At 38.0% G+C, this 26,380-nt stretch overlaps 8 protein-coding genes across 10 annotated transcripts; 3 read left to right on the forward strand and 5 right to left on the reverse strand.

Moving 5' to 3' along the window:
* Positions 1 to 149: 149 nt before the first annotated feature.
* On the reverse strand, positions 150 to 2,241 carry LOC117627647 (succinate dehydrogenase subunit 7A, mitochondrial-like). Its single transcript, XM_034359819.1, has 4 exons — positions 2,066 to 2,241; positions 1,890 to 1,961; positions 1,381 to 1,483; positions 150 to 480 (listed from the first exon to the last, which is right to left on the reverse strand). Exons 1-4 carry the CDS (start codon positions 2,117 to 2,119, stop codon positions 398 to 400), a joined length of 312 nt encoding a protein of 103 aa, XP_034215710.1. The 5' UTR covers positions 2,120 to 2,241; the 3' UTR covers positions 150 to 397.
* A 176-nt stretch (positions 2,242 to 2,417) lies between these two features.
* On the forward strand, positions 2,418 to 4,695 carry LOC117628077 (uncharacterized protein At5g50100, chloroplastic). Of its 2 annotated transcripts, XM_034360441.1 has the most exons (8): positions 2,418 to 2,599; positions 2,698 to 2,843; positions 2,970 to 3,077; positions 3,244 to 3,300; positions 3,466 to 3,531; positions 3,670 to 3,730; positions 4,101 to 4,144; positions 4,283 to 4,695. In XM_034360441.1, the coding sequence occupies exons 1-8, from the start codon at positions 2,452 to 2,454 to the stop codon at positions 4,325 to 4,327; spliced, it is 675 nt and encodes a 224-aa protein (XP_034216332.1). In that variant the 5' UTR covers positions 2,418 to 2,451; the 3' UTR covers positions 4,328 to 4,695. The 2 variants fall into 2 exon arrangements, with proteins under 2 accessions (XP_034216332.1, XP_034216333.1); XM_034360442.1 differs by lacking the exon at positions 3,244 to 3,300 and having other exon boundaries at positions 4,283 to 4,675.
* Positions 4,663 to 6,927, reverse strand: LOC117628076 (UDP-glycosyltransferase 74B1-like). Its single transcript, XM_034360439.1, has 2 exons — positions 6,007 to 6,927; positions 4,663 to 5,503 (listed from the first exon to the last, which is right to left on the reverse strand). Exons 1-2 carry the CDS (start codon positions 6,640 to 6,642, stop codon positions 4,784 to 4,786), a joined length of 1,356 nt encoding a protein of 451 aa, XP_034216330.1. The 5' UTR covers positions 6,643 to 6,927; the 3' UTR covers positions 4,663 to 4,783.
* A 540-nt stretch (positions 6,928 to 7,467) lies between these two features.
* LOC117627953 (calmodulin-binding protein 60 A) lies at positions 7,468 to 11,910 on the reverse strand. The gene is made up of 8 exons (XM_034360276.1): positions 11,777 to 11,910; positions 11,468 to 11,604; positions 10,659 to 10,737; positions 9,801 to 9,853; positions 9,197 to 9,687; positions 8,886 to 9,046; positions 8,507 to 8,713; positions 7,468 to 8,391 (listed from the first exon to the last, which is right to left on the reverse strand). The coding sequence occupies exons 2-8, from the start codon at positions 11,560 to 11,562 to the stop codon at positions 7,768 to 7,770; spliced, it is 1,710 nt and encodes a 569-aa protein (XP_034216167.1). The 5' UTR covers positions 11,563 to 11,604; positions 11,777 to 11,910; the 3' UTR covers positions 7,468 to 7,767.
* A 2,271-nt stretch (positions 11,911 to 14,181) lies between these two features.
* On the reverse strand, positions 14,182 to 15,456 carry LOC117627852 (snakin-2-like). Its single transcript, XM_034360116.1, has 4 exons — positions 15,154 to 15,456; positions 14,997 to 15,044; positions 14,835 to 14,877; positions 14,182 to 14,678 (listed from the first exon to the last, which is right to left on the reverse strand). The coding sequence occupies exons 1-4, from the start codon at positions 15,208 to 15,210 to the stop codon at positions 14,494 to 14,496; spliced, it is 333 nt and encodes a 110-aa protein (XP_034216007.1). The 5' UTR covers positions 15,211 to 15,456; the 3' UTR covers positions 14,182 to 14,493.
* A 752-nt stretch (positions 15,457 to 16,208) lies between these two features.
* LOC117628742 (alpha-mannosidase I MNS5) lies at positions 16,209 to 20,741 on the reverse strand. 2 transcript variants are annotated; one of them, XM_034361254.1, is made up of 15 exons: positions 20,499 to 20,741; positions 19,889 to 19,931; positions 19,746 to 19,811; positions 19,606 to 19,667; positions 19,389 to 19,488; positions 19,026 to 19,208; positions 18,750 to 18,798; positions 18,485 to 18,664; positions 18,149 to 18,269; positions 17,928 to 18,009; positions 17,753 to 17,838; positions 17,485 to 17,585; positions 17,107 to 17,248; positions 16,845 to 16,995; positions 16,209 to 16,680 (listed from the first exon to the last, which is right to left on the reverse strand). In XM_034361254.1, the coding sequence occupies exons 1-15, from the start codon at positions 20,633 to 20,635 to the stop codon at positions 16,450 to 16,452; spliced, it is 1,734 nt and encodes a 577-aa protein (XP_034217145.1). In that variant the 5' UTR covers positions 20,636 to 20,741; the 3' UTR covers positions 16,209 to 16,449. The 2 variants fall into 2 exon arrangements, with proteins under 2 accessions (XP_034217145.1, XP_034217147.1); XM_034361256.1 differs by having other exon boundaries at positions 16,491 to 16,680; positions 16,826 to 16,995.
* Positions 20,742 to 22,487: 1,746 nt separating this feature from the next.
* Positions 22,488 to 23,853, forward strand: LOC117627714 (peroxidase 41-like). The gene has a single exon (XM_034359922.1). It carries the CDS (start codon positions 22,623 to 22,625, stop codon positions 23,601 to 23,603), a length of 981 nt encoding a protein of 326 aa, XP_034215813.1. The 5' UTR covers positions 22,488 to 22,622; the 3' UTR covers positions 23,604 to 23,853.
* A 904-nt stretch (positions 23,854 to 24,757) lies between these two features.
* On the forward strand, positions 24,758 to 25,782 carry LOC117628629 (peroxidase 41-like). Its single transcript, XM_034361120.1, has one exon. It carries the CDS (start codon positions 24,758 to 24,760, stop codon positions 25,736 to 25,738), a length of 981 nt encoding a protein of 326 aa, XP_034217011.1. The 3' UTR covers positions 25,739 to 25,782.
* The last annotated feature ends 598 nt before the right edge of the window (positions 25,783 to 26,380 follow it).

The following is a 26,380-nucleotide window of genomic DNA, read 5'->3' on the forward strand; positions in this document are numbered from 1 at the left end:
ATAGTAGGGTATATGTAGTCTACATACATAGCTAAGAATGCTAAAGCATTGGAGAAAATTGTTGTTGATTGAGAAGGTGGTGTGTGTTCTAAAAGTTCCTAAGATAAAAATTGTATGGCGGAATTTTAGTACATTCAGTGCAACTACCATTGGGTTCAAATTAAGCAAAACATTCACTGCCAAAAACAGAGAACACTCAGCCGCATTCATGGAAATTGTTCAAAGACGCCTATAGAACAGATTTTATTAGGTAGCAAAACCTAAAAGAGATCAGAACAAAACAGTATTCCGAAAGCATAACACCATAATCTGTTTTCTACTTATTTAGCAGAGTCAGAATCATTAGGTTCCAACATGGTTGGCAGGCAACCAAAACACCACCAACATGCACACTTGATCATGCACTTGCACCCGAAGCCCCTGCCTGTTTCCTAGCCTCTTCTCGCATCACTGCTCTTACATATATTTCATAGCAGCAGCCTGAATAAACATCATAGACACATGAGCACTTGGAACACTGTAACAAGCAAAACAAGACAGCAATTCCTTGATATTGTCCCATTTGTATAACCAAACAAATACACACATATAAAATCACGTTAGCCAACACAAGATAACATATTAACTTCAATTAACAGTTAAAATGCATTCCATTATTCAACCTATCTTGGAGGTAGAAACGGAATGGTTGAAATCAATGAACACAAGATTATTAGTCAAAACAAATTTGAACAGCTGACCAACACTAGTTTGGTTCTCTGATCAGGTCATGATGATCCTGATTGCTATGCTATTCTTCATTGTTGTCAAGGCCACTTACACAGATAGGACAAAGTATTTATATTTTTTTTTCCATTAATATAAAAACAACAGATTCTCTCCCTAGTTTGGAGGTGGATAAGTGTGTGAATGTGCATGTGTGAATATAAACACACTTCGCAACCCCTAAAAAGCAAATGTCATTGTTGAGGGGAATGCAAGTTCTAAGCTTAAGCTACAAGGGCAAGAAAATGTAACACCCCCCACCCCACCCCACCCCACCTCCCTCTTTATTTGTATGCATGCTGGAAGTTTTCTGGTTTTACTGCAGAGTTTACAAACCAGACAATAAATGCAATCGAATCAATTGATCATATATAGGTTAGACAAAGACTAGGAAAACAAATAATCCATAAACATTATAACAAAACTGCTGGTAACATTTTTTAAATTTACAACAAAGATTCCACAAGACCAAGGCTTCATGCAACCAAGACCATTCAGAAAGTCAGAGGAATTTTATAGGTAAGTCTAATCACAAGTATCATGGTAAATTAAATTTGTGAAAAGCTAGTGAAAAAGATAAAATATTCATAATCCATAAGCAAAAGCACTACGTACTAGCAACAACAACAACGGTAAGAACATCTCCAAGTCTTTTAATTCTCGCCACACCCTTCTTATGCGATTTGAATCGTTTTAGAGATGGGTCCTCTGCCAAGAGCTGCAAAAGTTAAACAGTCCTAGTCAAGCACAATGCACAACTGAACTAGAAAAATATAAAACCAGCACAATCTTAATAAATTTGAGGTTTGATACTAATCAGAAACCGTCCACGCAAAGCCCCCAACTTTTAACATCTCTTGGTTTAAACCATCACTGAAATGAGCTCAAGAAGCTCTGGCATGAATATCCGTACAATTTTTTACAACTAAAACTGAAACTTTCAAGCTATTTGCTCAAATGGGTTTTTACCCTAACTATCTAAAATGCTAAAATACCAAATTTCATGGACGAATCTCAAACACGACGATGAAACAAACAGCTGCCCACATCGAATTAAAATGAAAGCAAACATGTATTGCTGAAAAAAAAAAAAAAAATTAAGAGAGAGAGAGAGAGAGACTCACAGCTTTCTCGCGAGGCCCTGGTTCGACATGGAACTGACGGCGCGATTGGGAAAGCGAGTCGTTTTGTGCCCTCTGATTGTTCAAGTGAAAGAGTAAGATTTATCGAGAGAGATTACCGAACCAAATGAAAACGACGACGTTTCAGATCGAAAAAGCGAGGAAAGATTGAAGCGTACCTGTGAATGAGATTGGAAATGGGAAGTGATGGAATTGCGAAGCAGAAACGCCATGACTGATGAATCTGTAAGGACTCTGATGACAAAAGAGCCAAACTTTGTTTATTGTTTGCGTAAAGACTCGAGCTTTGCTATCAGGTTCAATTTTGTATTTTTAATTTTGCGGTGGTACCCCCATAGTTTGCTCATATTGTTTTAGGTTCCACAACCACGAGTTTGATGCTATGCTACTTTCCCAAATACTAGGCCACGTGTCTTACTATGGGTGAATCCCATGCTGCCACGTCAACATGGTAGTTATGAGCTTATGATTTATGAACCAGGGCAGTCCAAGCAAACTAACTTATGAATCTTTTGGGTTCCAAGATTTGCAAGAAGAAGAGCAAATGGCATTGAGAGCAGCTGCTACAGCATGTAAATTTGGAGGAAGACAGAGAAACCCAACTCTCTTTGCAATTCCTCTCTATCTCCAACTCAAGCTTCATCATAATCAACCCCAAACATTCACATCAGCTGCTCCTATTCACCAACCTGGTGAGTGGTTTGGTTTATATGATATCAAAGAATCAAGAAGAAATTTTTGCAGTTTGCAAAATGGTTCAATTTTATGATGCATATTTATCCATTTATAGGATTTAAATCTGCAATAAGGGCTATAAGTGGGGCAGCTGCAGATCCCATAACTCCTCCCAAGAAAGGAGATGATCAAGAACCAACACCCCAGAATTGGAAGATTAAAATGCTTTATGATGGGGATTGCCCTTTATGCATGAGAGAGGTCAACCTTCTTCAAACACATCTTCTTTTCACTTTTCTTTTTATAATGTAAGAGTTTGATGAGTTTTGTGTGTATGGAGAATATGAATTGTTTTTATTCATAATTGAAGTTTTTTATATTTTCCAGGTGGACATGCTAAGAGAGAGAAATAAGCTCTATGGTACTATCAAGTTTGTTGACATAAGTTCAGATGACTATTCCCCAGAGGAGAATCAGAGGCTGGACTATAAAACTGTGAGTTTTGCAATGTTGAAATTTTTTTTTTACTTATAACTTACCAGTTGCAGAATGTTCATGAAAGTGTATATGAAAAACATCCTGGCTTGAAAAATAGATAGATGCTAGAATATCTTTTTGACAGATATATTACAATTTAGTGAAAAATTCTTGCTTTTTTTAGGTTATGGGAAACATTCATGCCATCCTCTCCGATGGAACAGTAGTCACTGATGTGGAAGTAATCTCCTTTCCTACTATGTTTGAACTTCTAATTTTAATCTGCAACAAGTAGTTTTCAGTGGAACTCTCATTCTCTGTACAGAAAATGCTATCATCAGCAATTTTGAACCCGCAAGTTTCTTTAAGCTGACTAACAGGCATTGGCTAATGGAAACTTCTGCAGGCATTCAGAAAGCTGTATGAACAAGTGGGGCTGGGATGGGTATATGCCGTAACCAAATATGAACCTGTGAGATTCCTTTGTCGATTTTAATGTTACCTGCATTGGGATTCATCTACTTCCATCTTGTAGAACTGAGTGGTCTACAATAGTTTTCTTGTCTTGTTATCTTTAATCTGGGGTTCATGGAAAACATTTTGTTCACAGATTGCAACTATAGCTGGTGCTATTTATGGTCTTTGGGCTAAATATCGTCTCCAAATCACAGGTAAATCATATCGCATAAATAGTTTTTTTTCATGGTTCATAAGCAGAATTGATGTGTTCTTAGCTTCCATGGCCGAAAGGAATAGTATGCTAATATTTGAACTCTTTTGCTCCGATATAATATAATAAGTTAATAACAGAACCACACCAGACTTATGACTTGCATGTTCAAATCAGTAACTTTTAGACTGTTGGAATTGGCAAATAAATCCTTTCTTGCATCTAACCAATTTTCTATCAAAAGAAGTAAAGAGTTCTTGAAGTATTACTTGCTATAAAAACCTGATCACTCACATCCATAGCTAATCTTGTTATACTTTTTCCTTTCTTAAACTTGTGGTATATGATGTCAATAACCTTTTTTGTTCTAGGTCGACCACCTTTAGAAGAGGTTTTGGAGTTGCGAAAGAAGAAGGTAAGCACCTTTCAACAGCATTTCCTTGCTATTATCCTTCAATACATTTTATTAGATTTAAATTGGAATTGAACCATAAGTTTCTGTTCGACATTAAACAGTCTGGAGCTCAGGTCTAGTTTTCGTTTTCTGATACAGGGTGAAGTATGCAAAGATGGAAATGCCTGTAAACTTCCAGAGTAACTGCTACTAGTCCAGATACTGAAAGTTTGGTGTTCGGTTGCTCCCATTTTCTATCATCTTCCAAACTTTGGAGTTTATATGAGCCCATGTCAACTACTGGGTTTCTTTTTTTCCTTTTTAGCTAGCACCAAACACTGGTATACTATAGAAAGGCATGGGGAGTTGCTCTCTCTTAATTGCCCCTGCTGTCTGCCTCAAGAAAAAGAATGCGGATGTAGTCTCTTTCCAAATTTAAAGACCACTTGTTCACAGGAATGCAGATGTATAAATTTTCAAACTCATACATTGTTTTCCCAGAGTTATATGTAAACATTCAATCTGATGACTGTAAAATGTTGATATGCTGAATTCTAGAGTGCTTCAGTTTATTGTTGCTTAGACTTCTTTCGGTGTCAAAAGTTCATTTTGACATTATTAACATGTTGCAAGTTCCTCCAACTACCAAATCTTCTTTCCCTATCCACTAAGAAGCTTCAGTATAAATTCATTGATGTTGTCATCTGAGGTTCCACCAATACTAACAGCTTTCTTTGCAGCCTCTCTCCATTTCAGGGAATTCTTTTTTATCTGTCCACTTCTTTCTCCAACCATGACTTCCCTTATACACATCTCTAGCTCTTCCCTACTCACAATTCCCTCTTCATTTTTCTTAACTTTCACCCCAACCCCCCACAACTCCTCCACAAATTTGGCATTAGTTGGCTGGTCACTCCACTGTGGCATTGCCACCATCGGCACGCCTAGGCTCAACCCCTCCAACGTGGAATTCCATCCGCAGTGAGTTATAAAACAACCCACAGCCTGGTGCGCTAGAACCTCTAGTTGGTTGCACCATGTCACCACCAAACCAGTTTCACCTATTGAGCTCAGGAATTCATCTGGCAATTTGGTCTTAGGCTCTTTCACAACCCATAGAAAATTCTGATTACTAGCTTTCAAGCCCCATGCAATTTCTTCAACCTGTTTAGCTGCAATATCTGCCATGCTTCCAAATGAAATGTATATCACACTTTCAGGTGGTTTCTTCTCCAGCCATTTCATGCACTGGTCTGTGGTTGGCTTCCAAAGATTGGCTCCATAATCTGTGTCTCCATCAATTTCTTGATCCAAGTAGCTTGATGGCACCATTGGACCGATCATCACCAGGGGCCACAGTCCCAGCATTTCCTTCACGAGCTTTTCAACAATGATGAATTAAAATAAGAACATTTAGAATTGCAATTACTTTACAAATAGGAAAAGTAAAACACTGATAATCATAATATTGACCTTACCAAAATGATTTAGATCTTTGAAGAAATATGAGTTTTATATCATCATCAAGCAAGTAAAAGTCAAACCTCTTTATGTTTAGTTGTTTATACACCATCCACCAAATATTCTAAAAGGATTTAAACGACTTTTAGTCCTGAAATTTCTTAGCATTTGATTACTTTCAAAAGAGAAATGATATATCACGAAAGATTTTTTTCATTATGCTTGTATATGATTTTTTTTAAAATAAAAAAATTATAGTTAATTTCTGACATATAATATAAAATTCCCGCTCACCAATTTATTTCCTACTTAAAAGAAATAAACCCAATTTGTTATGTATTCTGGTAATCTACAAACTACTGAAATTAGTTGTTCAGCTAATTAAAGTAAGATCAAAATCTGAGTGAGAATATTGCACTTACCTCACTTTCCAACTCTTCAAAAGAGTTGCAGAACACCCAGTCATTTTCCTCCAGACTGCTAAACTGTTCCAAGATGAGAGCCAAATAGGGAGAGTGAGGAGCAGGCTGTGAAAGAAAACTTGGCAAGTCAGAAAGAGCAAGTGGAGGAAGGCCAGGCATCAGCAAAGGCTCAGTTTCTTGCTTCACAGGAAAAGCCTGATGCCCATGAATGATATGCCAGTACATGGAGCAGACAGAAGCTGAGTTTGTAAAGAACACAGCTCCATAGATATTGAACTTTTTGGCCACATCAATTGCCCAAGAAAGCAATGAATCATACACAATACCGTTGACAGGTGAGCCTGAGGCACTGAACTTGAGTATGAGCTCTGATAAAGTTCTTGAGCCAACTGTTTTGAATGAGTCTAAGTAGGCTTCTACACTTGGGGCTTGCTTGAATCCACTTTCATCATAGCCATCGGAGATGGGTTCAACTCCTACAGAGGTTTCATGGATGGATTTGACAGTGTAATGGGTGGTGGCTAGAGTGGCCTTGAGGCCTTTGGAGGCTAAGCGTTTAGCAAACTGGAGGAGTGGATTTATGTGCCCCTGAGCAGGATATGTGAGCACAATGACATGGCCTTTTCGGTTCTGCATTTCTTGCCTTTGATGCAGTTATCTTTGTGTTCTATCAATAGAGGACATATTTATAGGCAGAGCTTGAGGTTCCTTGAACCATTTTTCCATGGAAAATGGTGGCTGATCATATAAAAATGGCTCCCCTAGTTGACGTTATTGGCCAATGGACTAAAGATACGAGCAAGTCCACCGCAAGGCCTTTTGCCCTGGCAGGATAGGGTTTCGGCCTGCGAACAGATCCAGCGCTCAAGGGCAAGCCTGGACAAGGTGTGGGACCTACCAATCCAGGCAAGTCCAGCCCGTGCTACTGTCTTGGCAAAGTGACAAACGTCAGCAACCAACTTAAATAACTAAAAAATCGGAAAAAAAACTAAAAATTCAGAATTTGTTATTTTTATAAATACCTAGCCATATTTTTTACTTCTCACACCAAAATTCTATACAAATTCATCTCCTCATATCTCATGTGAATAGTAATTGCTCTTACCCTTGCCCATAAGGGCGGAAACAAAATTACAAGGGCTGCTACTATTTACGTGAACAGTGATAGCCCTTGCCTTGTCCTTATCCAGAGGGATGGAAGTGCTCTAATGCGAACCCTTTGCCTGTTACATTAGTTGCTACTATTGTTTGCATGTGGAGGCTGGTTAAGTTATTCAGTTTCAGTAATGGTTTTGATCAAATCCCAACTTCAAGTTAGGAACTACAACTTCTTTTTAGTTACTTAGGCAGTCTAGAATCTAGGCAGCACACAGGCAAGCGAGAGAGAGAGAGAGAGAGAGAGAGAGAGAGAGAGAGAGAGAGGGTACATGTAAACTTGCATGGTTGAAGAGAAAGCTATCATGACATGAATATGGATACCTTAATTGAACAAATGATTTCGCTAAAATTATTTTTTTCGCAGCAAAGCCACTGAACATTGGCAACCTAGCATTTCTACATATTTACAAATAACAACTTGCTTTGAGAGTTTATTTGTCTCTGGCTAGTGCCCGGAAGAACTAAGACTAGTAAACTACCAGATGTATTTACATCTAACAAAACCTCCAATAGATCTCACTCTACCCCTGCACTCGTAAATATTATACGGGCAGCACTAAGCATTACTTGCAATTGTAAGCAAACAATTTACACACCAGATAACTAATATCTTTGAATTTCTCGAACTCGGCTTCGTTTCAGAGCCACACTCCTCCTAATTGAGAACCACTTCAGCACACTGAATAGCTTTGTCCATCTCCTCTGAGCTTTATCAGATATGGCAACAGCTGTGGAACGCGTCAACAAGAAGCCATCTACAGCGCTTTGTAGATCAGCTTGTGATTCTGAAATTATGTTCTGGGAATGAAGATCAGCATCAAAAAACTGTAGATTATCCTCATCAAATAAAGCATGAGCCATGGGATCGGTGTCACAGATCAGGGAGTTGGTGACTTGACCTGGGAAACTCAAAGTCTGGTCGTATCTAAGACCCAGGCCATCAATGTTGTGCAAGGCATAATCATCCAAGCCACTGGTGCTCCCCACAGAATAGATGGATGAGATGATATCTGGAGAAGAGACAGATGGGTGTGGATAATCAAATCCACCAACCTTTTGAGAAGCCAAAAACTTGCTTCCATCAGGATCATCTGCCCTTGGTGAGGTCGATGTGTGAAGAGCACTGGTAAAGTTTGAAGAAGCACCTCTAAGAGAGGCTTCATCATCAAACGGGATTACTTCTTCCCAGTGTTCGAAGGCAGAAATTACCAACTTCTGGCCATCAGCCTGGCAACAAAATTTGATCACAAAAAATCAGACATGACTAAGAAAATAAAATGGGATTATTTAAAAAAAAAAGAAAAAAAAGATATAAAGTAAACTGAGGTGATAGTTGGATTGCCTTTTGTGCTTCAGACAGCTTACTAATAGGAATGTATTCACATTCCAAAAGTAGTCCCATCACTTGCCCCACAATGTTGAAGACCACACCGGTTCTCTGCTGTGAACTGGGAGGGCAGTACAAGTACATCCTCTTATCAAGTATACATGTCTGCGCATGCTCGACTGTGACTTCCCACATCTTAGCAGACATACCCGTGCCAAGGATCTGCATTTCCAGATAATAAATAAATTTTAACATAAATAAACTCTTATGGTCACTAGATTGAGACACATAACGCATCATTTAAATGCAAAAGACACTAACTTCAAACTTATCAGTGTGAATTATAAAGCATTGAAAAATAAATTTAACCGAGATAAGAAAAGTCAATAATTACATTCCGAAGCCTTGAAGAGTCTATGAAGAGTAGGGTGAGAAAATCCTTCACAGTGTTGATGTTTTCCCGACTCAAACGCTTATGGAAAGCTCCGTCCTTGCCAATCTTTTCTAGTCTCCACACCTCATCAAGCAGAGATGGTGGGTGGTGTTTCTTGTACACTGCAGAACCAAAAGCAGCTCAGGTTATATAATAATGTATGCTTACTTGGGTCATCCTAAATTTGAAGACCATGAGCCATGCATGAAAATGTAATGAGTTATTTACATCAAATAGAAGTATCGAGTGAGCAAAAAATGAATTATTCTCACATTCTCCACGGTGATCCCTGACAATAAATGATTCTGTCTTTGCTTCTTTTATTCTAGTTCCATCAAATTTATCTAAAACTCTTGCTCCTAGCCTGAACCTACGGCTCCTTGTCCAGCTTGAATTATCTGTAAAAGAAATCTCACCCACAAGACCAACTCCATCTTTAAAATTCAGGACTGCATCTCCTGTAAGAAGAGGTTTCTTTCCTTCTCTCTCTCTTACAATGTTATTCTTGAACTCTTCAAGTGTCCAATTGTCACCCTCGTCACCATCAAAATCACCCTCAAGAACAACTATTTCCACCTTGGCTGACGATTCAGGCCCAGATTTAACAACATGCCCAGTAAAGCAATCAACCAAAGCTACTTGTATAGTGGAGCATTCTTCTCCTTCAATTCGAGCTCCAGTAAATACCGGAAGAGAAAGATTATTTAAGAACTGTAGCTTTAAGATTCTTGATTCAGAAGGATGTGTTTCTTTCCCACAATTCCTGAATAGAAATGCAAAACATAAATCAACTATTACCATTGCAAGTGTGACAAACTAAACTAATATTGGCCATAAAGAGTCTCCTATATCCCAAGCTTTAGAGTATAATCTTACTGTTTCATATTGGTCAAATGCTTTCTTAGGGCCAACTCAACTTCCTCTTTAACCTGAAAATACATTAGATTCAATAAATAACAATTAATTGAAGCTGCAACACCCCATAAAAAACGCATGCATGTATTGAGTTGCAAGGTGGAAAAACAATAACAATATTACAATATAGAGTTTCAATTTGCAGACAGCATTGTGGTCCCATTGAACATGCTATTACAATTCAGGTAGATAAAAACAAATAAACAAATAAAACCCTAAGAAACTTCAGAGTACGTGAATAAATTTTATCTTGATATAGAAATGATATGTAGAAAAAAATTGAGAGGAAACTAGCTGAAGGGCTCATAGACACTTTGTATGGAAGGAGGATTATAAATACCTATTCTATAATAATAAAATCTGTTCCTAGAAAAGGTTATGGTTCTTGAATGCCCAGTTTAGTCATCTCCCATGCCAGAGAAGCTAAAGTGGTATTGAAAGGGTTTCCCTCCTATGATCCTAAGTTACATATCTAAATGGAAAACTGTGGCTCAGGAACATTGACCATTTGAGGCATTTTATGGTTAAAGTGAGTCCTTGGAAAGAAGAATGCAGCTCTCCCTCACTAGGCGGAAAGGACACCTGGTGTCAGCCTAGAGCAAGTGCGCTGCACCCTGCAAAGCATTGCGGTATCTTACACTTCCAATGCTTAAAAGTGATCTATTTAATTCACTGATATTAGTATATTCAAGTACTTATGAAGTTATATATATAATCACATATAACACCTACAAATATACAATATTATTTCTTCAATTACACAGTACTGCAGAAAAGTGTACATGGCTTAAGCTCAATGCTTTAAAAGGAAACACTTACAACTTTCCGAATCAAAGGCTCTAGAATTGGCTCCAGTAAATGCTGGACTGTGTTCAACTTCATCATTTCCAGAACCGCACTGAAAATCAATGGTACACAGTCATGAGAAAGAAACCAGATGTGAAAACTATCATTGTTCTGATGGATATCATAATTTATAAGAAACAAAAGGAGAATGTATGAGTCAGCTTGTGATTGAATAATCAATCCTGTTCCAGACATTGACATCAAACGTAAATACGCATCAGGGTTCAGACTCAAATAACAATAGCGACCCTTTAGGCCTTTATTCCCTCATTTTCTATATTGAATGTAAAGAACTTAACTTTTACTCAAAAACAACTGTTTCAATGTTTGATTTCCATTAACTTCGAGCAAATGCATTCATCTTTCACAAACAATGCACATTCATTCACTATTTCCAACTTATCGATGCTCTAATCACAGGGTTCACTTCTTACAAGGAATAAAGTTTTGGGAATTATAGAATCCATTTCGGACAAAACACACGCACCCAAATCGATTCTCCACGATATTAAGCCAAAAGCAATGAAATTCAACACAAGCATCTCAAACAAATTTCACAAAAGCATCACTAAGCAAAACTCAATTCACTTCTAATCTAAAACTCCCACTTTTCCTAGGAAGAAATAAAATTTCAATGACACACAAGAGTGAGTAACATTCACCAACACTTTCACAAACCAAACTAAACCCAACTCATTTTATATCGAATATTTCCAGTTTGTAACGATAACCCAATACAAACAAAGCAAAAAGAATCTGAAACAAGATAAAAAGGTTCATACTTGTGAAAAGTAGGAAGCCTTCTGCGTTTGTCCTCAGGACTGCCAGTCCCTTCTGATCGACCCTTACCATCTTCTTGGTGTCTCTTCTGCGACATTATCAAAAGCCCAGCAAGCACTACGGAACAGTGGCTGTGTCACTAAACGAGCATGAACAACAAAAACAACAGCCAAAAGCACCAACATGCGATAAGCAATAGTTATTCGAATAATTCCCCACGTATAAATAAGAGAGGAAAAGGGTTCAAATAATAAATGGCAATCAATGAGAAAAGTCCAAAACTTGGCTCGAGTGCTTTTGTGGGCATTTACCTTTACATTATCAGAATTTGGCTGCGTCTGGGATGCTTCTTCTTCGACATGAACGAAACTCAACAGCCATCTTTTTCTTTTTGTTTGTTTGTTTTTTTTTTTTTCTTTTGCCTTCTCCAGTGCCACGCAGGGGGGACACTCACACGCAGGTGTAGACTAGGGGAGAGAGAGAGTGGTGGGGGAGGAGATGGCGCGTGGGGCCCACAATAGCGCGTTTAACGACTGGTAAAAGTGGGGCCCTCTGGACATGGATTGCAATTGGTTTTTTGTTGGCGTGTAAAATGGCTCGGTGATGTGTAACTGAAATTAAAATGACTGAGCTTTGTTTGTGGGGTCCACTGGGTCCCGCTGGTTGGCATTGGATACTTAAAAATCATGGGACATTTTAATTACAAAAAACATTTTCAGAAACATATTGAGTATTTGTTCTTCCTCCAATTCTACAATATTGATCTAGTACTTGGCGTACCTAACATTATCATACAAACACAATTTCCAAAACAAACAAAAAAAAATTATGAAAATATTAAAATAAAAAAAATTGTATCAAAATTATTCACAAAACTCCATACACCAATAATGTGAGGAAATTAACAAAATTTTCATTTAAAAAACTGTAATTTTCGACTACATGCTTTGCATGCTCGTGAACTTAACCCTAGGAAGATAAAACATGAAGAAGGAGAAAGAAAAAAACTACTTTTTTTTTTTTCCACATGTTTTAGGTTGAACTGTTAAAAAGATTCGGTAATCTAAACACGTGGTGGCATGAAAATGGCATAAAATAGCCTTTTTGATTAATTTTATATATGATTCTTCTATGCAGACATCCAGATATTATTATTGTGCGGACGCAATATATTTTATACTATTCTTTTTTGCTTTCATACATGTTTACACTTTAATATCATAAGCTGTCGTAAGAATTAAAAACCTTCGATTTTTTCCACTTTAATATCGTTTGTCTTTATCTCGACATCAATTTCATGAACTGGACCTAAAGCTTAATTAACAAACAAGTAACGTTGTGACGAAGAAGACGACCCCATCATCATAATGCTTCCATGTATTTTTCGTCTGCTACAAAAAAAAGGTTGTCACATATCACAAGATCCTCATCCCATTTCCAGGAATCTTCCTCTCCTTCTGTACTAATTAGTACGTTTTGATTTTGAAGCACGTTACAAAACAGACTAGCGTGCAAATCCCAAAATGATGCTCTTCTTATGACAACTTATAAAAAATTTAAAAAAAAAATTACGAGGGAGGCCAATTGGTTATGGTTGAAAGTTCGTTTGCTTATATCAAAGTTTGAATTTTCATTCTCGATAGAACTTTAGAGAAATGTGATTTAAATTAGTTGGTCCTTTTTCACTCGAGTTCGCGTTTCTTTTCATAAATATATTAATTTAGAGTAATTTAGAGTATGACCAAAAAAAAGTTTGTTGAAAAATCGAAAATGGTCTTTCTCCCGTGGATAACGAGTACAATTTTGATGGAGAAGATAGTCATTGCACAAGTTTGCGTTTTTCACGTTCGAAATAGAGACAAGAAACAGCAATATGCCGATTGCCGGGAAATCTTTACTTTACCTCTATGTTGAAAAATGTTGGCATCTTTACTATCTTTTTTTTTTTATGGGCCCCTGGGCTGATTTATTAAAATGATGGGGGCCATTTCGTTTCTTATACCTTTCGTGGGGACCAGCGGGCCTGTTGCCTGTCGTAGGTCACGTGAGTGGTTATGAGATTCTCGAGCTTTTGCCACTTGTCCACTTGGTGGGTTCGAATTTGTATAGCAGTCGTGTGATGTCCAAAACAAATCATGCAGGCGAGGTGGGGAGAGGAAGTGGGCCCACAGCAGCAAGTTACGTGCTATTGTGATATGATCATTTGAGAATATCTTTTAGGCATTAGTCAGTTCGAAATAAAAAGACTAAAGTTTTTGTTTTTTATGTTTTTTGTTTTAATTTTAAAAACCACAGTTCTCAATCACATTAGTTGATTGTTGAGCCTTGAGATTGGGTAGAGAAAATGGGCTTGAGATGGAGGGTTTGATTCCAAATTTTAGATGGGCAAACCCTAAGGAATCCATGGCCCATTTATATTCTTGATGTAAGGTAGCCCATATTGGGCTCAATGCCCCCTTGCCTCCTTTATCTAATATTTGGTGCATGATTGGGTGAAGTCTATGCTTCTAAGTTGAAATGAAAGTCTGGGCCTATTCTTGTTTTGTATAGTCTCAAAATATTTGCATGGCTGCAATCCTTCACAGCGTTATTACCAATTTACCAATCTTTTTAAGAAAATAAAAAATAAAAAATAAACATTTTCTATTGAAAAGGTGATAGTATAATACACTACACGGATATTGTGACTTGAACAGAGGAAATGCTGAGAGAGCAATTGTTCCAAAACTAGTATACTAGTTGGTCCCTTGCGTTTACCGAACAATTTTAAGAGGGAATGTAAAATTGGTTTCAAACTCTGCTCCATTTGGCTTACATCATATTAATTCAATAATCCATGCGAAATTGAAGATCTTAATTTAAGAATAAAAAACCAGTGGTGGGTAATTGTGAGGATAATACCATAAACTAATACCAAATCTTCTACAGATCATATAGCTGACACAACAACAAACATGCCTCATCTAGCTCCCATCTTTCTTCTTCTTATTCCTTCAAGCTTAAACTTAATTACCCACTAAGCCTAAGCTTAGGGGCACTTGGTTTTGTTGCCATGGGTGGTCATGTCAGTGTAGCACTTGCCACAGAGTTCTCTGTTCCCAGAAGTGCCAGGTGGCACACACTTGCACCTCACACAGCACGTGCCGCACGCCCTGCTGCAAAGCTTTGGCCTCGAGTGAACGCTGCACCTCTGCTTGCACAGCCCTCCACAGTCTAAACAACACAAACAAGACATTATATATAAACTCAAAATTAATTAATTTTATTGGCATTTTACCGTTTTATTTTTGCTATTTTATTCTGTCTTGTGCGTGTGGAAACAATCAACAGCAAGCAAGGTCAAGGAAAAATGATGTAAACCAAACCAACCTATGTCTTGCATTAGCCGTCTGCTTCCACCTCTCACAACGAGCTGCCAAAAAAAAAAAACCAAATGTTTAATCATAAAACTACAAAACAGAAGAGGAAAAATCTTGCCTTTAAAACATTTTAAACCAAAAAGAAAAAGGGCATAGTTTTTTCTTCTCTTGCCTGCGCAAGATGAGGTAATTGTTCTTCAATCTTGATATCAGATGAAACCTGCATGGATGAACGAACATCATAGCTCCAGTTAAACCAATAACTCATTTTTATTGTTTATTTTTCTTTATATATGCAAAACCATAGAAACCAAACTAGTCTTCTGTACCTCAGTAAGGCAGAATAGAAAAACTCCCAGCAAAAGAACCACGCGTACTGCTGCCATGGCTGTGGGCTATAGCAAGCTAGCTATCAGGCACTGGAGCTGAAGTGGTGATATGAATCCCCAGCATCATGTTCTTTATAGAAGATCCCTGTGCACTGAATTTACCCAAGTGGACACTTCCTTTGCTTGTAATTACAGTTCGGCCTTGCATGCAGAGGGGCAGCTACAGCTTTCTGCTGCACCATTATATTACAACTAATGCTACTTGTACAAAACCTATTTTCTTTTTATGCTCCCATAAACTACCACTGGTTTGTTTGGAACTGTATTTTCTCAGGTAAATTTATGTCACGCCCTGTGTTCATAAATCTTAATGCTTTGCTGATTAATTGCAGACAGCTGGAAGTATATGTTTTAGGTTAGCAAATCTGTGGTGGGCTACTATAGCAGCAGCACAGTCACAGTCTGAGTCAATGATCAAGGCCACGTGTCGATCTGCCATAGGGTGGTCACCGAGAGTTGGTCCTCTTTACCCGGACCCAGGCCTCGTTTGTATGACTGATGGCAAAGGAAAAGCAGAGGGAAAAAAACTCGCTGAGCTCAAACTCATCAAATTGGGAAGTGGCACCAACTTTAGGGATGGGGTTCCGGTACCATTTTTTGTCTTTTTTATGAACACTTAAAGGGTTCCAGCTGGCCTCGTATTTGGGATGTACTTCAATTCACCAACCTCTGTTCCCACCTGGCTGTCTCCCACTGTTTTGCCAACTACTCCAACAATTATAAAGTTTCTTGGTTTAGGGTTTACTGCAGTACATTTCTTATATATAATTTTTTTTTTTTTTTACAATGCGATATTCTAAACTAATCTAATATACGGAAAGTGAATTAAACTAGGTGTAAAGTAACAGACTCACCGGCTTGGTTGGAGACCTCAACCTGGAAAGAAAATACGAGATAGGCCTGAAAATTATATTGAAACCGTTTCTTTCTGATCAATGATTAAGGCATGCGTGATATGTAACATGTTGTAGAGATGACGAAAGAGTAAAAGGGTATAGGCAACTAAATTCACTCAAATAACAAATTAGTGAACCACTTCATCACCCAAAAACTGTAGACAGAGCTTTGTTCATATTTGGTACATTGCTTGAGAATCTGTATGGTAAACTTAACTACTCTGCTATTCACTTCTAAACCACGTTTTCCTAACCTCTCACCTTTCTTTCACACAGGTGTATTCCTATAATCTGATCATTTTTCCAGTTACAGAATTACAATTATTTTTTTACCAGGGAATCATATGAACAACCATAGCCCGCAGTAGCCAGCCATGCTACACGATCTTCGTCTACAATTACTCGAGTCAACTCCACATTCATCATCTGTTAAACACCTGTGGTCACTACGAGCATCAGGGACATGGCAAGCACTCTCAACTTGTTGGCCGCTACATTCCCATGAATTCAATGTTGTAGGAGGACATACTTGCTTTGACATTGAACTTGTCTGTCGTGCTTGGTTTCCCGTCTGCACAAGTAAAAACATTTTTTCAAAAGTTTATGTTGGCTCAAAGGAAATCTGCACCCAAAAAAAAAAAAAAATAGTGCATTTTCAAGAAGCATATATTCAGTTTGTTACGGATTGGTTTCCAGCTATAAAGTACTATGCGTGCCTTTAGGTAGAAGCAACACCTTGAGAAGAGTCCGGTTAGTCTGGATGTAGGTGTCTGGAAGTCTGTCATGCCAACTGCTTAACACTGGAAGGGGGTGACCCTCAGTTGTGAAAATATAATTTTTTTCAACCAAAAAAGAATCATCGAACAGAAGAAATAGATACTTGCACCTAAAAAAAAAAAAAAACAAAATCATTTCAGATATATGTTGAAGTGAAACAATTTATGGCTCTGGGACAATTTTCTCTGTAGTTTCGAAGTGCAAAGGGAACAACTCTTACGTTTCAGCAAGGAAGAAACTATGTTGATGATCTTCCAACTGCATAGTTGTGACATCTCTAATGCTAGCAAAACCTCCATCCACTTTTGTGTATAAGTTCAGAGAATTTACAATTGATTCTCCCACTTCTATGTACCACGGATCTGATTACATGCAACACAGAAACAAATATGACGCAAACAAATCAGAAAGTTAAAAGGAGCAGCTAAGGGCCTTGCTACAATTCGCAGAAGGGTTCATTTTTTTGGTTCCTTATAACATCTTGATTAAAAGCAACTAGCATCTGAGAGTACTGAAATGTCTGAATGCTTATAAAAGATTGCCCAGAAATTTAGCTCCATGTAAAATTGAAGATAACTAATAAGGAAAAATATCAGACCTTTGGTTGCTTGATACAAGTAGAATGTTGATTCTGCCAATTCAGGGCGCAGGGGATAATATTTTTCTGTGGGATGCAACATTTGATGGTCCAACAAATATCTATATGATTACAGTTCATATTAGACCATTTTCATTTTTTCCCTTATGAAAAGAAATACTGCAGCAACAGGAACCAGCCATAGAAACTAAGAAACAAGTCAATAGTTACTTACAGACTATAAGATTAGAGTCTATAATGAGAAAAAGGATTTTGAAAAGCAGAATACCTCTCTGGTAGTACTCCATACTTTTTCCATACATAGACGAACTCACGGTGTGATGAATTTGCAGCTGCAATATCACCAACAAGAACCTAAAACCATAGTTCATATCTAAAGATTAGAAGGCTCTTTCTGAGGTTTGAAGTCATCAAGTAAAATGGCAAGGTTTTAAATTCCCTGCCTGTAGGCCAGGCCAAAATGCCTGAAGGCTTGTCAGCTGCCAATAAGTTGCTTTTCCTGTCCTCATATCAGCTTCATGGTACCTAATTACAGTAACATGCTTGATCACAAAAATGTTGCAGTCACTCATCTCAACTTAAATGTATAGCTAGAGTTCAATTTTTTAACACTTTCAAAGTACCAATAAAAAATTGAATAAGGCTAAGGGAGGTAGTGCTGTACCATGGACCATGTCTGAAATATTTCTGCACAGCAATATAAGCAGAATGAAACATTCTCCAGAACTCCTCCTTTCCAAAAAGAATGTGGGCCTTAAATAGATACTCATAAAATGAATCAACCCCTAAATGAAGCAACACATAATCCAACATCAGAAACATCACACTCTATGCATTCCAGATGCAACAAGGAATGCTTTTTAATGGTGTGCATCACAGCAATTCATCATTGACAGACTGCCAAAGGAAATATTGGCCTGTGCACTATTTGGGAAAGCCAATAGACTATGTAGCATATAATGTATTATGTTGAAAACCCCAAAGCCCTCGGAAAACCTACCAGCCCCAATCCCAGTTGAATACTCAATCCATTCCCCAGTTGATACATCCAGTGTTGTACCAAGTAAATTCAACGAACTCCTCATGCTCCATAATTTACGAAGAGCACGTAAAGCTGCAGATTCATATTTGGGGTCTCCAGTCAATCGGGATAATGCTCCCATTTCCAGAATTAGAGAACCTGAACTCATACAGAGAATCAAGACATTCAGGAATGCACATTTATTGATGTCCTCATCTCAATACTGCAAAAGAAAGCCCCTCACCACACCCTGAAGTGCTTGTTTCAGTAGTCTCATTCTCCATCACTCCATACTGTCCACAGAATTTTGCATTGATGCGGAGTCATATATCCTTCTTACAAACAAAACCACCAGACCGTTTTCATATAATTTTAAAACTCGAAAGGTGAATTCTTGAAAAGATTACACCTAACTGTATTTTAGACTGATGATAACAATTTGGAAATAATCATATCATGCATACACCCCAAAAATCAAAATGTAATTCGTAATTGGACATCAGCATGTCTCAGGTAGTACCTTTAAGTTAACCCATGCATATGGCAACCCAGTGGGTGTGTTAAATGCAGGTAGAAAGCGTTTCCCCAAATCCTCGGCCAAGGTAAGCAGCTGATTTTTGTAAACTCCTCTACCCAACCTGTCCGAGGAATCAGTCGCAAGTAGGTGAGCAGAAACAAGTCCTCCAAGCACTCTTATGTTGCACTGCACAATAGCAATTAAATGGAAAAGAAAACCATTATAAAACTTCAAGTACATAACTTGACGACTATAACAGTAGCTACATCACATTTTGAGCAATCTGAAGATAGAAGAATAATGAAGTTCTGGGATCAGCATAACTTAACCAAAATAATTTTTTTCCACAAGCTCTTGAACAGATACCTCAAAAAGATTTACCCTCGCATCGACATTGAACGTTAAATTTTCAGAAAGCCAAACGACTGCGCTTTGAAATTCAGTGTTGTTACCCATAATGACAAGGCTGAGAGGAAAGTTTTTGCATCAGAATGAAACAAAAATGTATATCAAATGGAACAGAAAGCATATAAATTTAAATTGCAGAACTGTATCACTGACAACAAATTGGTTGATAGCAAACCTGGACAATGATTCTATAAGTGTAAGAGCAGATCCACTATAGTCTTGAGGCAGGCGTTCAAGCTGAAATAGGGGAAACAAACACTTCAATTTACTTTTGGAACTAATCATAATTCACTTTATCTGCAGATATATAGTTACCTTCAGATTTCCAAGCTCACTGAGAGAGTCCGTGAAACTTTTACTGAGAGGCTTTAGCTCATCATGCTGCAAAGAATAAATAGTTACTATATCATTCACCAGAAGTGCATAATCTGAAAGAACAATGGAGGAGAAAAGCTAACCGGAAATGCATGGATCATGTAGTTGTCATATGCATGGTAAAACCTGAAAGGAGAGAAACAAAACAACATTCCTGTTAGAACCTTGTTATATGCACAGGAAAATTCACCTACAGCTTGACCATTATAAACAAATTTTCAGGTGATATTCATAACATGTATTCGCTCCAAATTGATCAGCACCCTTCAAAGCTTGAACATAAAGAAAAAAAAAATGCGAAAATTTACATTAAAAAAACTAATTGAGCCGAGGCAAACCAAATAGCTGGGAATGCCTTAATTTCCCCAAGCTCAATACTTCAAGATCTTAAATTTATATTTCCATCAATATTTGATCAACCAAATACCAAATGAAGCATCAAATATCAGTCCCACCAAGCAGTTATCTTCACTTTTGCCAAATATCCATACTTTTTCAAAGTTAAAATAAAAAGAAGCCCTTTTTTTTCTTTTTCCCTACAGACCAACTAATTGGTACTCATTAAGCTAAACTGAAATCTCAGATTAGTGAGCAAATCACAGATAGCCATCAAACTAAATTGAAAAATAATGAAGAATTGACGGAACTGACAGAAAAAGAACCAAAGGCTTTGAAGGTGAAATTTGACATTACATTTTGTGGACTTTATCTCTGAGGCGTCTCTTCTTAGCTGCCCAACGAGCATCAGATTGCGAGGTCGATAAGTTTATGATGGCGAGAGAGAGCAGCAGGAGCAGTAGAACCCATGTCATAGATTTGCGCGGCAACATGACCGTTGCTCGATTGGGATGCCTAACGAGAGATGCAGAGAAAGTCTCTCCCCTGAGAGAAGCGGGTCTTTAAGCTTTGCGTTTCAGGCGATTGCTGAAGACGGTACTGTCGTGCCAGTATTAGAACAAGAGTCCATTGATTGACTTCCACGGAAGCAAATAAAGAACAGGTGGAATTATTTGATTGGTGAGAGAGTGTCATCATTTTTATTTAAAAATCAGTGTCATAATTATATTTCGATGAAATTTAAATCCGAGAAGAAGAAAAAAAATACGATTTAAATCCTAGAATTTCATAAAGATGAACATAAAAATAGATGTGGCCAAAATTGAGTTTAGACTAGATTGGTCCTCTACCAAACCTTGAGCCACAATGGCACAAATTGGAGACAGAGACGAAGCCAAGATTTCACATTAGAAGGGGCCGTTCACAAAAAATTTAAAAAAAATTCAAATAGGAGTCCTCAAGCGCAAAATGGGTTAATAATATCATTTCATACTAATTAATAATTTATCCATCTATTACAATCATAATTATCCTGAATTTCATATTTTAACATGGTTGAATATTAATCTCATCATCTACACTATTAAAGACTCAAAATTTAACAATTTATACTTCAACAGAGATAAGAAATACAAAAAATGTTCATAAATCCCAATATTAAGATACCCTACTTAGACATGTAAAATGGGAGAAAGGGGAATTCACAAAGATTAAATTAATCAAAAGAGAAAGAGAAGTAGGAAAAAAAAAAAAGTTTTTACTCCAAGAAGCAAACATATAAGTAAAAATATTCGAAAATAAAAAAAATTGAGAGAGGGTCTGGGCCCACCCTGGTCCTTAGGTGGCTCCGCCACTGATTGGAGAAATTATAAAACATTACGGTAGCATGGCCGTGTGGTATATTTTGTACACATATTATAATAAGAGTGGACGACATTGTTTATTTCTCATTTTTTAAGAAATAGTATCAATAAATATCCACTTTTATTACAACACATATACAAAATGTAACACATAGCCGTACTCCATAAGCTAGCCTGATGGGACCAATAGCAAAGTCCAGATTGAGAATGGGTAAGGTTGAATCTTTAAAGGGGTGACTACAAGAAAACCGCTCAGAAGACAATGAATTCTATCAGTCTCTTTTGTGTTTTAACAACACGGAGATGACAATGGGGGCCAAGACTTGTGGCCTACAAAATTTGCTTGTGATTTTTGGTAAGTTCTAAACATATTTGCATAGAGCAATATTTAGGTAGCTCTTGCAATTTTGTATATATGTGATAGTTTTTCTTGTTTATTTATAATTCAAAAGTTAATGCCTAAGTTAGGAAAAAAGTTGTTTTGGAGACGGTTGATGGGCAATATATTCTTACAATCTAGCCTTCATTTGTGTGAGATAGGAATGAGTCATAGCATAAGCTAAAAATGCGATTAGATTTTTGTCCTAATGTATGCTTCTTGTAGCTTTGTTCTCAACCCTAACCTTTGATAAAAATAAAAATAATTTTTTTTAAAAACCTTTGATAATCTTGAAGATAATCAATAAGGCTGCCTAATCAGAATCAGTTGGCAGCTGTTCCCTCCGGTCCAACGCACTCCTCGCTCGAAATAAAATAGCCTACCAAAACCCACATATGTACACTAAAAAAAATCCATCTCTACAAGCAAAAATAGCATATTAATTATATATAAAAATTAAAAAAAGAAAAAAAGGACGTCTTTTCCTTTCAACCCGTCCCTTGCATGCATGGTAGGTGTAATAACAGCACATCAAATCCCCTACAACCCCTCCCATCCACAAAACATCTACACCACCTTATTCCCCCCTTCCCTCAATTTTTCTCAAACCTTATTACATAATTTGCCTTCTCTTTCCTACCTCCATTGAGGAAACATCTCTCAGGGGAAGAACCAGGTCTCCTCAAGCCCTGATCTTCCTCTATCATCATCTCTCTCTCTCTCTCTCCAAAATCAAACATGGCCGTTCCTATACTTCTCCTCCTCCTCTTCTTCTCTATCCCCTTCTCCGAATCTAAGCTCAGCGAAGACTACTACAAGCAAACATGTCCCGACTTCCAGAAAATTGTAAGAGAAACCGTGACCGTAAAGCAAGCCGGCCAACCCGCCACCGCTGCCGGCACTCTCCGCCTCTTCTTCCACGACTGCATGGTCGAGGGATGCGACGCCTCCGTCTTCATCGCCTCCAACCATGTCAACAAAGCTGAGCGAGACGCCGACATCAACCAATCCCTGTCAGGTGACGCCTTCGAGGTGGTCGTCCGTGCCAAGACCGCGCTCGAGCTCACCTGCCCGGGAATTGTCTCGTGCGCAGACATTCTCGCAGAGGCCACCCGTGACCTCGTCACAATGGTCGGCGGGCCTTTCTACCCCGTCAAATTAGGACGAAAAGATGGACAGGTGTCCCTAGCGTCCAAGGTTGATGCAAACTTGCCAAAAACAAACCAAACCATGGATGAGATTATCAAGCTATTTGCTGACAAAGGTTTCACAATCGAAGAAATGGTGGCTTTGACAGGTGGACACACAATTGGGTTTTCTCATTGCAAGGAGTTCACCGATAGGCTTTTCCATTACAGCCCGACTACACCAACAGACCCAGTAATGAACCCAAGATTCGCCGAAGGGTTGAAGAAGACTTGTGCTAATTACACAACTAACCCTGCCATGTCTGCCTTCAACGACGTCATCACACCCGGCAAGTTTGACAACATATATTATCAGAATTTGAAGAGGGGGTTGGGGCTGTTGTCTTCAGACCATGCACTTGTCAAGGACCCAAGAACAATGCCTTTGGTGGAGTTGTACTCTAAGAACCAGGAAGCGTTTTTCAAGGCTTTCGGTCACGCAATGGAGAAGCTTGGCCATCATGAGATCAAGACAGGACAACAGGGTGAGGTGAGGCGCAGGTGTGATGCGTTTAACACGATTCAGGCTTAGATTATTTGATGAAGAAGATGAAGATGATGAGATGAGATGATTGTTGTTTGTTAAGGGTTTTCATTTGGCCTTGGTATATATAAATTCGTCACTTCAGAACAAGGGAGAGTTTTTAAATCTTTTTTCTTAATTCTCTTTCATATATGTGTCGTGATGATGATGATGATGGTATATGATATTTGAGTATATATACACGTTACAAATTTCATTTGAGATTGGAAGTGTGACGAAAGAAGGAATTTTTGATATCACTCTCCATCGGGTTTAATTAGAAGTTGTCATGACCAATACATACACACACATATATATATATATATATATATATATATGCTAGCTATATCTCTCAAATTGACAATATATAATGTGATTTCAAAATAAAAACTTATTAGTCAAAAGACTGAGCATATCCATTAATTGCTAATCCTTCTCAGTTTTCAGACATGATATACCATTAAGATGTGTTGTTTATAAAGGCAGGGGAAAAACGCACTAACAGGCACATCACACAGATCTAAAAGAAAGTGGTCAATAAAAAACACCATCTTTTTACAGACTAACTATAAACATCATCTTTGCACAAACACCTGCATGCATGACAAATTTGAACGTGAAAAGAATTGCATCAATCAATGCATGCATGAGCTTGGAACATTTGAACATCGTCATATTACTACGTACGTATACTCACCCGGAAAATCATCTCTCATGAAGTTGGAACCTCAAAAAACACAAGCCACCTATCATCCATTTCCACCAGCGTCAATCCCCATTGCAGAGTATAATGTGTTGTTTTTTCATTAGATGAAATGGTTTTGAATAAAACGAATCTAATTAACTGTAAAGCGCGACGAACAGCTAAGTACGTTAATGTAAATACCAGCCTCAGGCCAAAGAAAAGATCCCACAAACCGAGTTGTAGTTTCTAACAAGATCAGTTGCTTTTTTCAGCTGTAGATACTTCTATTCAGTTACACTACAGCTCAAAGTTGTTACTTGTTAGTCAGTTTTTTATCTATCTTCATTAAAACAGTTTGTACTATATTTTGTATAAATACTCTTCAATCATTCAACAAAAGACATGCTTGGTTTCTTATAGCATTAATAACAAGAGACAAAGGAAGATCATCCATCATCTCTCATCTCTTTCTCGAGCAATGGCTCTTCCAGTACTTCTTCTCCTTCTCTTCATCACAATCCCCTTCTCAGAATCCAAACTCTCCATGGAATACTACAAAAAAACATGCCCCGATTTCGAAAGCATTGTACGTGACACCGTGACCTTAAAACAAATGGCCAACCCCACCACCGCCGCCGGCACTCTCCGCCTCTTCTTCCACGACTGCATGGTCGAAGGCTGCGACGCCTCCATTCTCATCTCCTCCAACCACATCAACATCGCAGAGCGCGATGCCGACATCAACCAATCCCTCTCCGGGGACGCGTTGGAGGTCGTGGCACTTGCCAAGACCGCCCTTGAGCTCACCTGCCCCGGCATTGTCTCCTGCTCCGACATCCTCGCCATAGCCACACGCAACCTCGTCATCATGGTTGGCGGCCCATTTTACAACGTCCGCTTGGGACGAAAAGACGGAAAGGTTTCTCAAGCTTCAAGAGTGGAAGCCAATCTCATCAGAAGCAACCGAACCATGGAGGACATCATCAACTACTTCGCGGTTAAAGGCTTCACGATCGAAGAGATGGTGGCTTTGAGTGGTGGACACACAATTGGATTCTCCCATTGCAAAGAATTTGCGGATAGAATTTTCAATTACAACAGAACCACACCAACAGATCCTGAAATGTACCCAAACTTTGCAGAAGGACTGAAGAAAACTTGTACCAACTATCAAACGAACACCGCAATGTCTGCTTTCAATGACGTGATTACACCGGGGAAGTTTGACAATATGTATTATCTGAATCTAAAGAGAGGGTTGGGGCTGTTGTCTTCGGACCATGCACTTGTTAAGGACCCAAGGACGAGGCCGTTTGTGGACTTGTACGCTGCCGACCAGGCTGCTTTCTTCAAGGCTTTTGCTCATGCAATGGAGAAGCTTGCCCATCAGGGAGTTAAGACTGGTCGCAAGGGTGAGGTCAGGCACAGGTGTGATGCTTTCAACTTCATTCAGTCTTAGAAGAAGATTGTTGTCAGCCACGATTGAATTCACCAGACAACAAGAGAGAGAGTTTTTTATTTGTTTTTATTTATCGTTTTACATATGATTCATTGTATCAAGATGATTATAATGATGATATATGCATAATTATATGATACTTGAGAAGTTTGCCATATTTGTAATACAAATAATTTCATTGAAAGAAGGAAATGGTTAATTTCTTTTTAAAACTCAATTTTATTGTTTTTAAGAGAAAATTCTAAGAGTTGAGTCTCAGTGAACTTAAAATTATTCTTAGAAATGATAAACTCCAAACATTCTAAAATAAAATATCCTCTCATATGTGCACCCATTATTGTTGACTCGTTTGTAAGATTCTGTTATATATACTTTCCTGCTCTTTATATGTTAATTAGGATTTATCAAACTCCAAAGAAACATGGCAAGGATTAAATTCCATCATAATTTTGACTTTGCAATTGAATCAAAGCGATTATTCCACCCGGTCTGAGCCACCATGTGCCGCTTTTATTCATTTTGTTATCGTTGTTTAAACCGCAATTCATCTCGGAGATATTTTTAGTTTCCTCCAATATTTTACTCAGTAAAAACAAAATACCAAACTGTTAAATAAGAACAACAATCTATTTTAAGGTGCTT

The sequence above is a fragment of the Prunus dulcis genome, chromosome 5 (assembly GCF_902201215.1).
Source record: "Prunus dulcis chromosome 5, ALMONDv2, whole genome shotgun sequence".
NCBI lineage: Eukaryota > Viridiplantae > Streptophyta > Magnoliopsida > Rosales > Rosaceae > Prunus > Prunus dulcis.

What these genes read in the sequence shown, in the direction of transcription:
- LOC117627647 (XM_034359819.1), bottom strand. Translation starts at nt 2,119, where the DNA reads ATGGCGTTTCTGCTTCGCAATTCCATCACTTCCCATTTCCAATCTCAT. An exon ending in ATTTCCAATCTCATTCACAG is followed by an intron (nt 1,962 to 2,065) that starts GTACGCTTCAAT and finishes TTGAACAATCAG; the next exon opens with AGGGCACAAAACGACTCGCT. An exon ending in CAGGGCCTCGCGAGAAAGCT is followed by an intron (nt 1,484 to 1,889) that starts GTGAGTCTCTCT and finishes TAACTTTTGCAG; the next exon opens with CTCTTGGCAGAGGACCCATC.
- LOC117628077 (XM_034360441.1), top strand. Translation starts at nt 2,452, where the DNA reads ATGGCATTGAGAGCAGCTGCTACAGCATGTAAATTTGGAGGAAGACAG. An exon ending in AGAGGCTGGACTATAAAACT is followed by an intron (nt 3,078 to 3,243) that starts GTGAGTTTTGCA and finishes TGCTTTTTTTAG; the next exon opens with GTTATGGGAAACATTCATGC. An exon ending in CAGTAGTCACTGATGTGGAA is followed by an intron (nt 3,301 to 3,465) that starts GTAATCTCCTTT and finishes AAACTTCTGCAG; the next exon opens with GCATTCAGAAAGCTGTATGA.
- LOC117628076 (XM_034360439.1), bottom strand. Translation starts at nt 6,642, where the DNA reads ATGCAGAACCGAAAAGGCCATGTCATTGTGCTCACATATCCTGCTCAG. An exon ending in TTGAAGAGTTGGAAAGTGAG is followed by an intron (nt 5,504 to 6,006) that starts GTAAGTGCAATA and finishes ATTGTTGAAAAG; the next exon opens with CTCGTGAAGGAAATGCTGGG.
- LOC117627953 (XM_034360276.1), bottom strand. Translation starts at nt 11,562, where the DNA reads ATGTCGCAGAAGAGACACCAAGAAGATGGTAAGGGTCGATCAGAAGGG. An exon ending in AGCCTTTGATTCGGAAAGTT is followed by an intron (nt 9,854 to 10,658) that starts GTAAGTGTTTCC and finishes ATGTATTTTCAG; the next exon opens with GTTAAAGAGGAAGTTGAGTT. An exon ending in CATTTGACCAATATGAAACA is followed by an intron (nt 9,688 to 9,800) that starts GTAAGATTATAC and finishes ATTTCTATTCAG; the next exon opens with GAATTGTGGGAAAGAAACAC.
- LOC117627852 (XM_034360116.1), bottom strand. Translation starts at nt 15,210, where the DNA reads ATGGCAGCAGTACGCGTGGTTCTTTTGCTGGGAGTTTTTCTATTCTGC. An exon ending in TTCTATTCTGCCTTACTGAG is followed by an intron (nt 15,045 to 15,153) that starts GTACAGAAGACT and finishes TCATCCATGCAG; the next exon opens with GTTTCATCTGATATCAAGAT. An exon ending in AATTACCTCATCTTGCGCAG is followed by an intron (nt 14,878 to 14,996) that starts GCAAGAGAAGAA and finishes TTTTTTTGGCAG; the next exon opens with CTCGTTGTGAGAGGTGGAAG.
- LOC117628742 (XM_034361254.1), bottom strand. Translation starts at nt 20,635, where the DNA reads ATGTTGCCGCGCAAATCTATGACATGGGTTCTACTGCTCCTGCTGCTC. An exon ending in AGTTTCTTCCTTGCTGAAAC is followed by an intron (nt 16,996 to 17,106) that starts GTAAGAGTTGTT and finishes TTTTTTTTTTAG; the next exon opens with GTGCAAGTATCTATTTCTTC. An exon ending in CTAACCGGACTCTTCTCAAG is followed by an intron (nt 16,681 to 16,844) that starts GTGTTGCTTCTA and finishes TTACTTGTGCAG; the next exon opens with ACGGGAAACCAAGCACGACA.
- LOC117627714 (XM_034359922.1), top strand. Translation starts at nt 22,623, where the DNA reads ATGGCCGTTCCTATACTTCTCCTCCTCCTCTTCTTCTCTATCCCCTTC.
- LOC117628629 (XM_034361120.1), top strand. Translation starts at nt 24,758, where the DNA reads ATGGCTCTTCCAGTACTTCTTCTCCTTCTCTTCATCACAATCCCCTTC.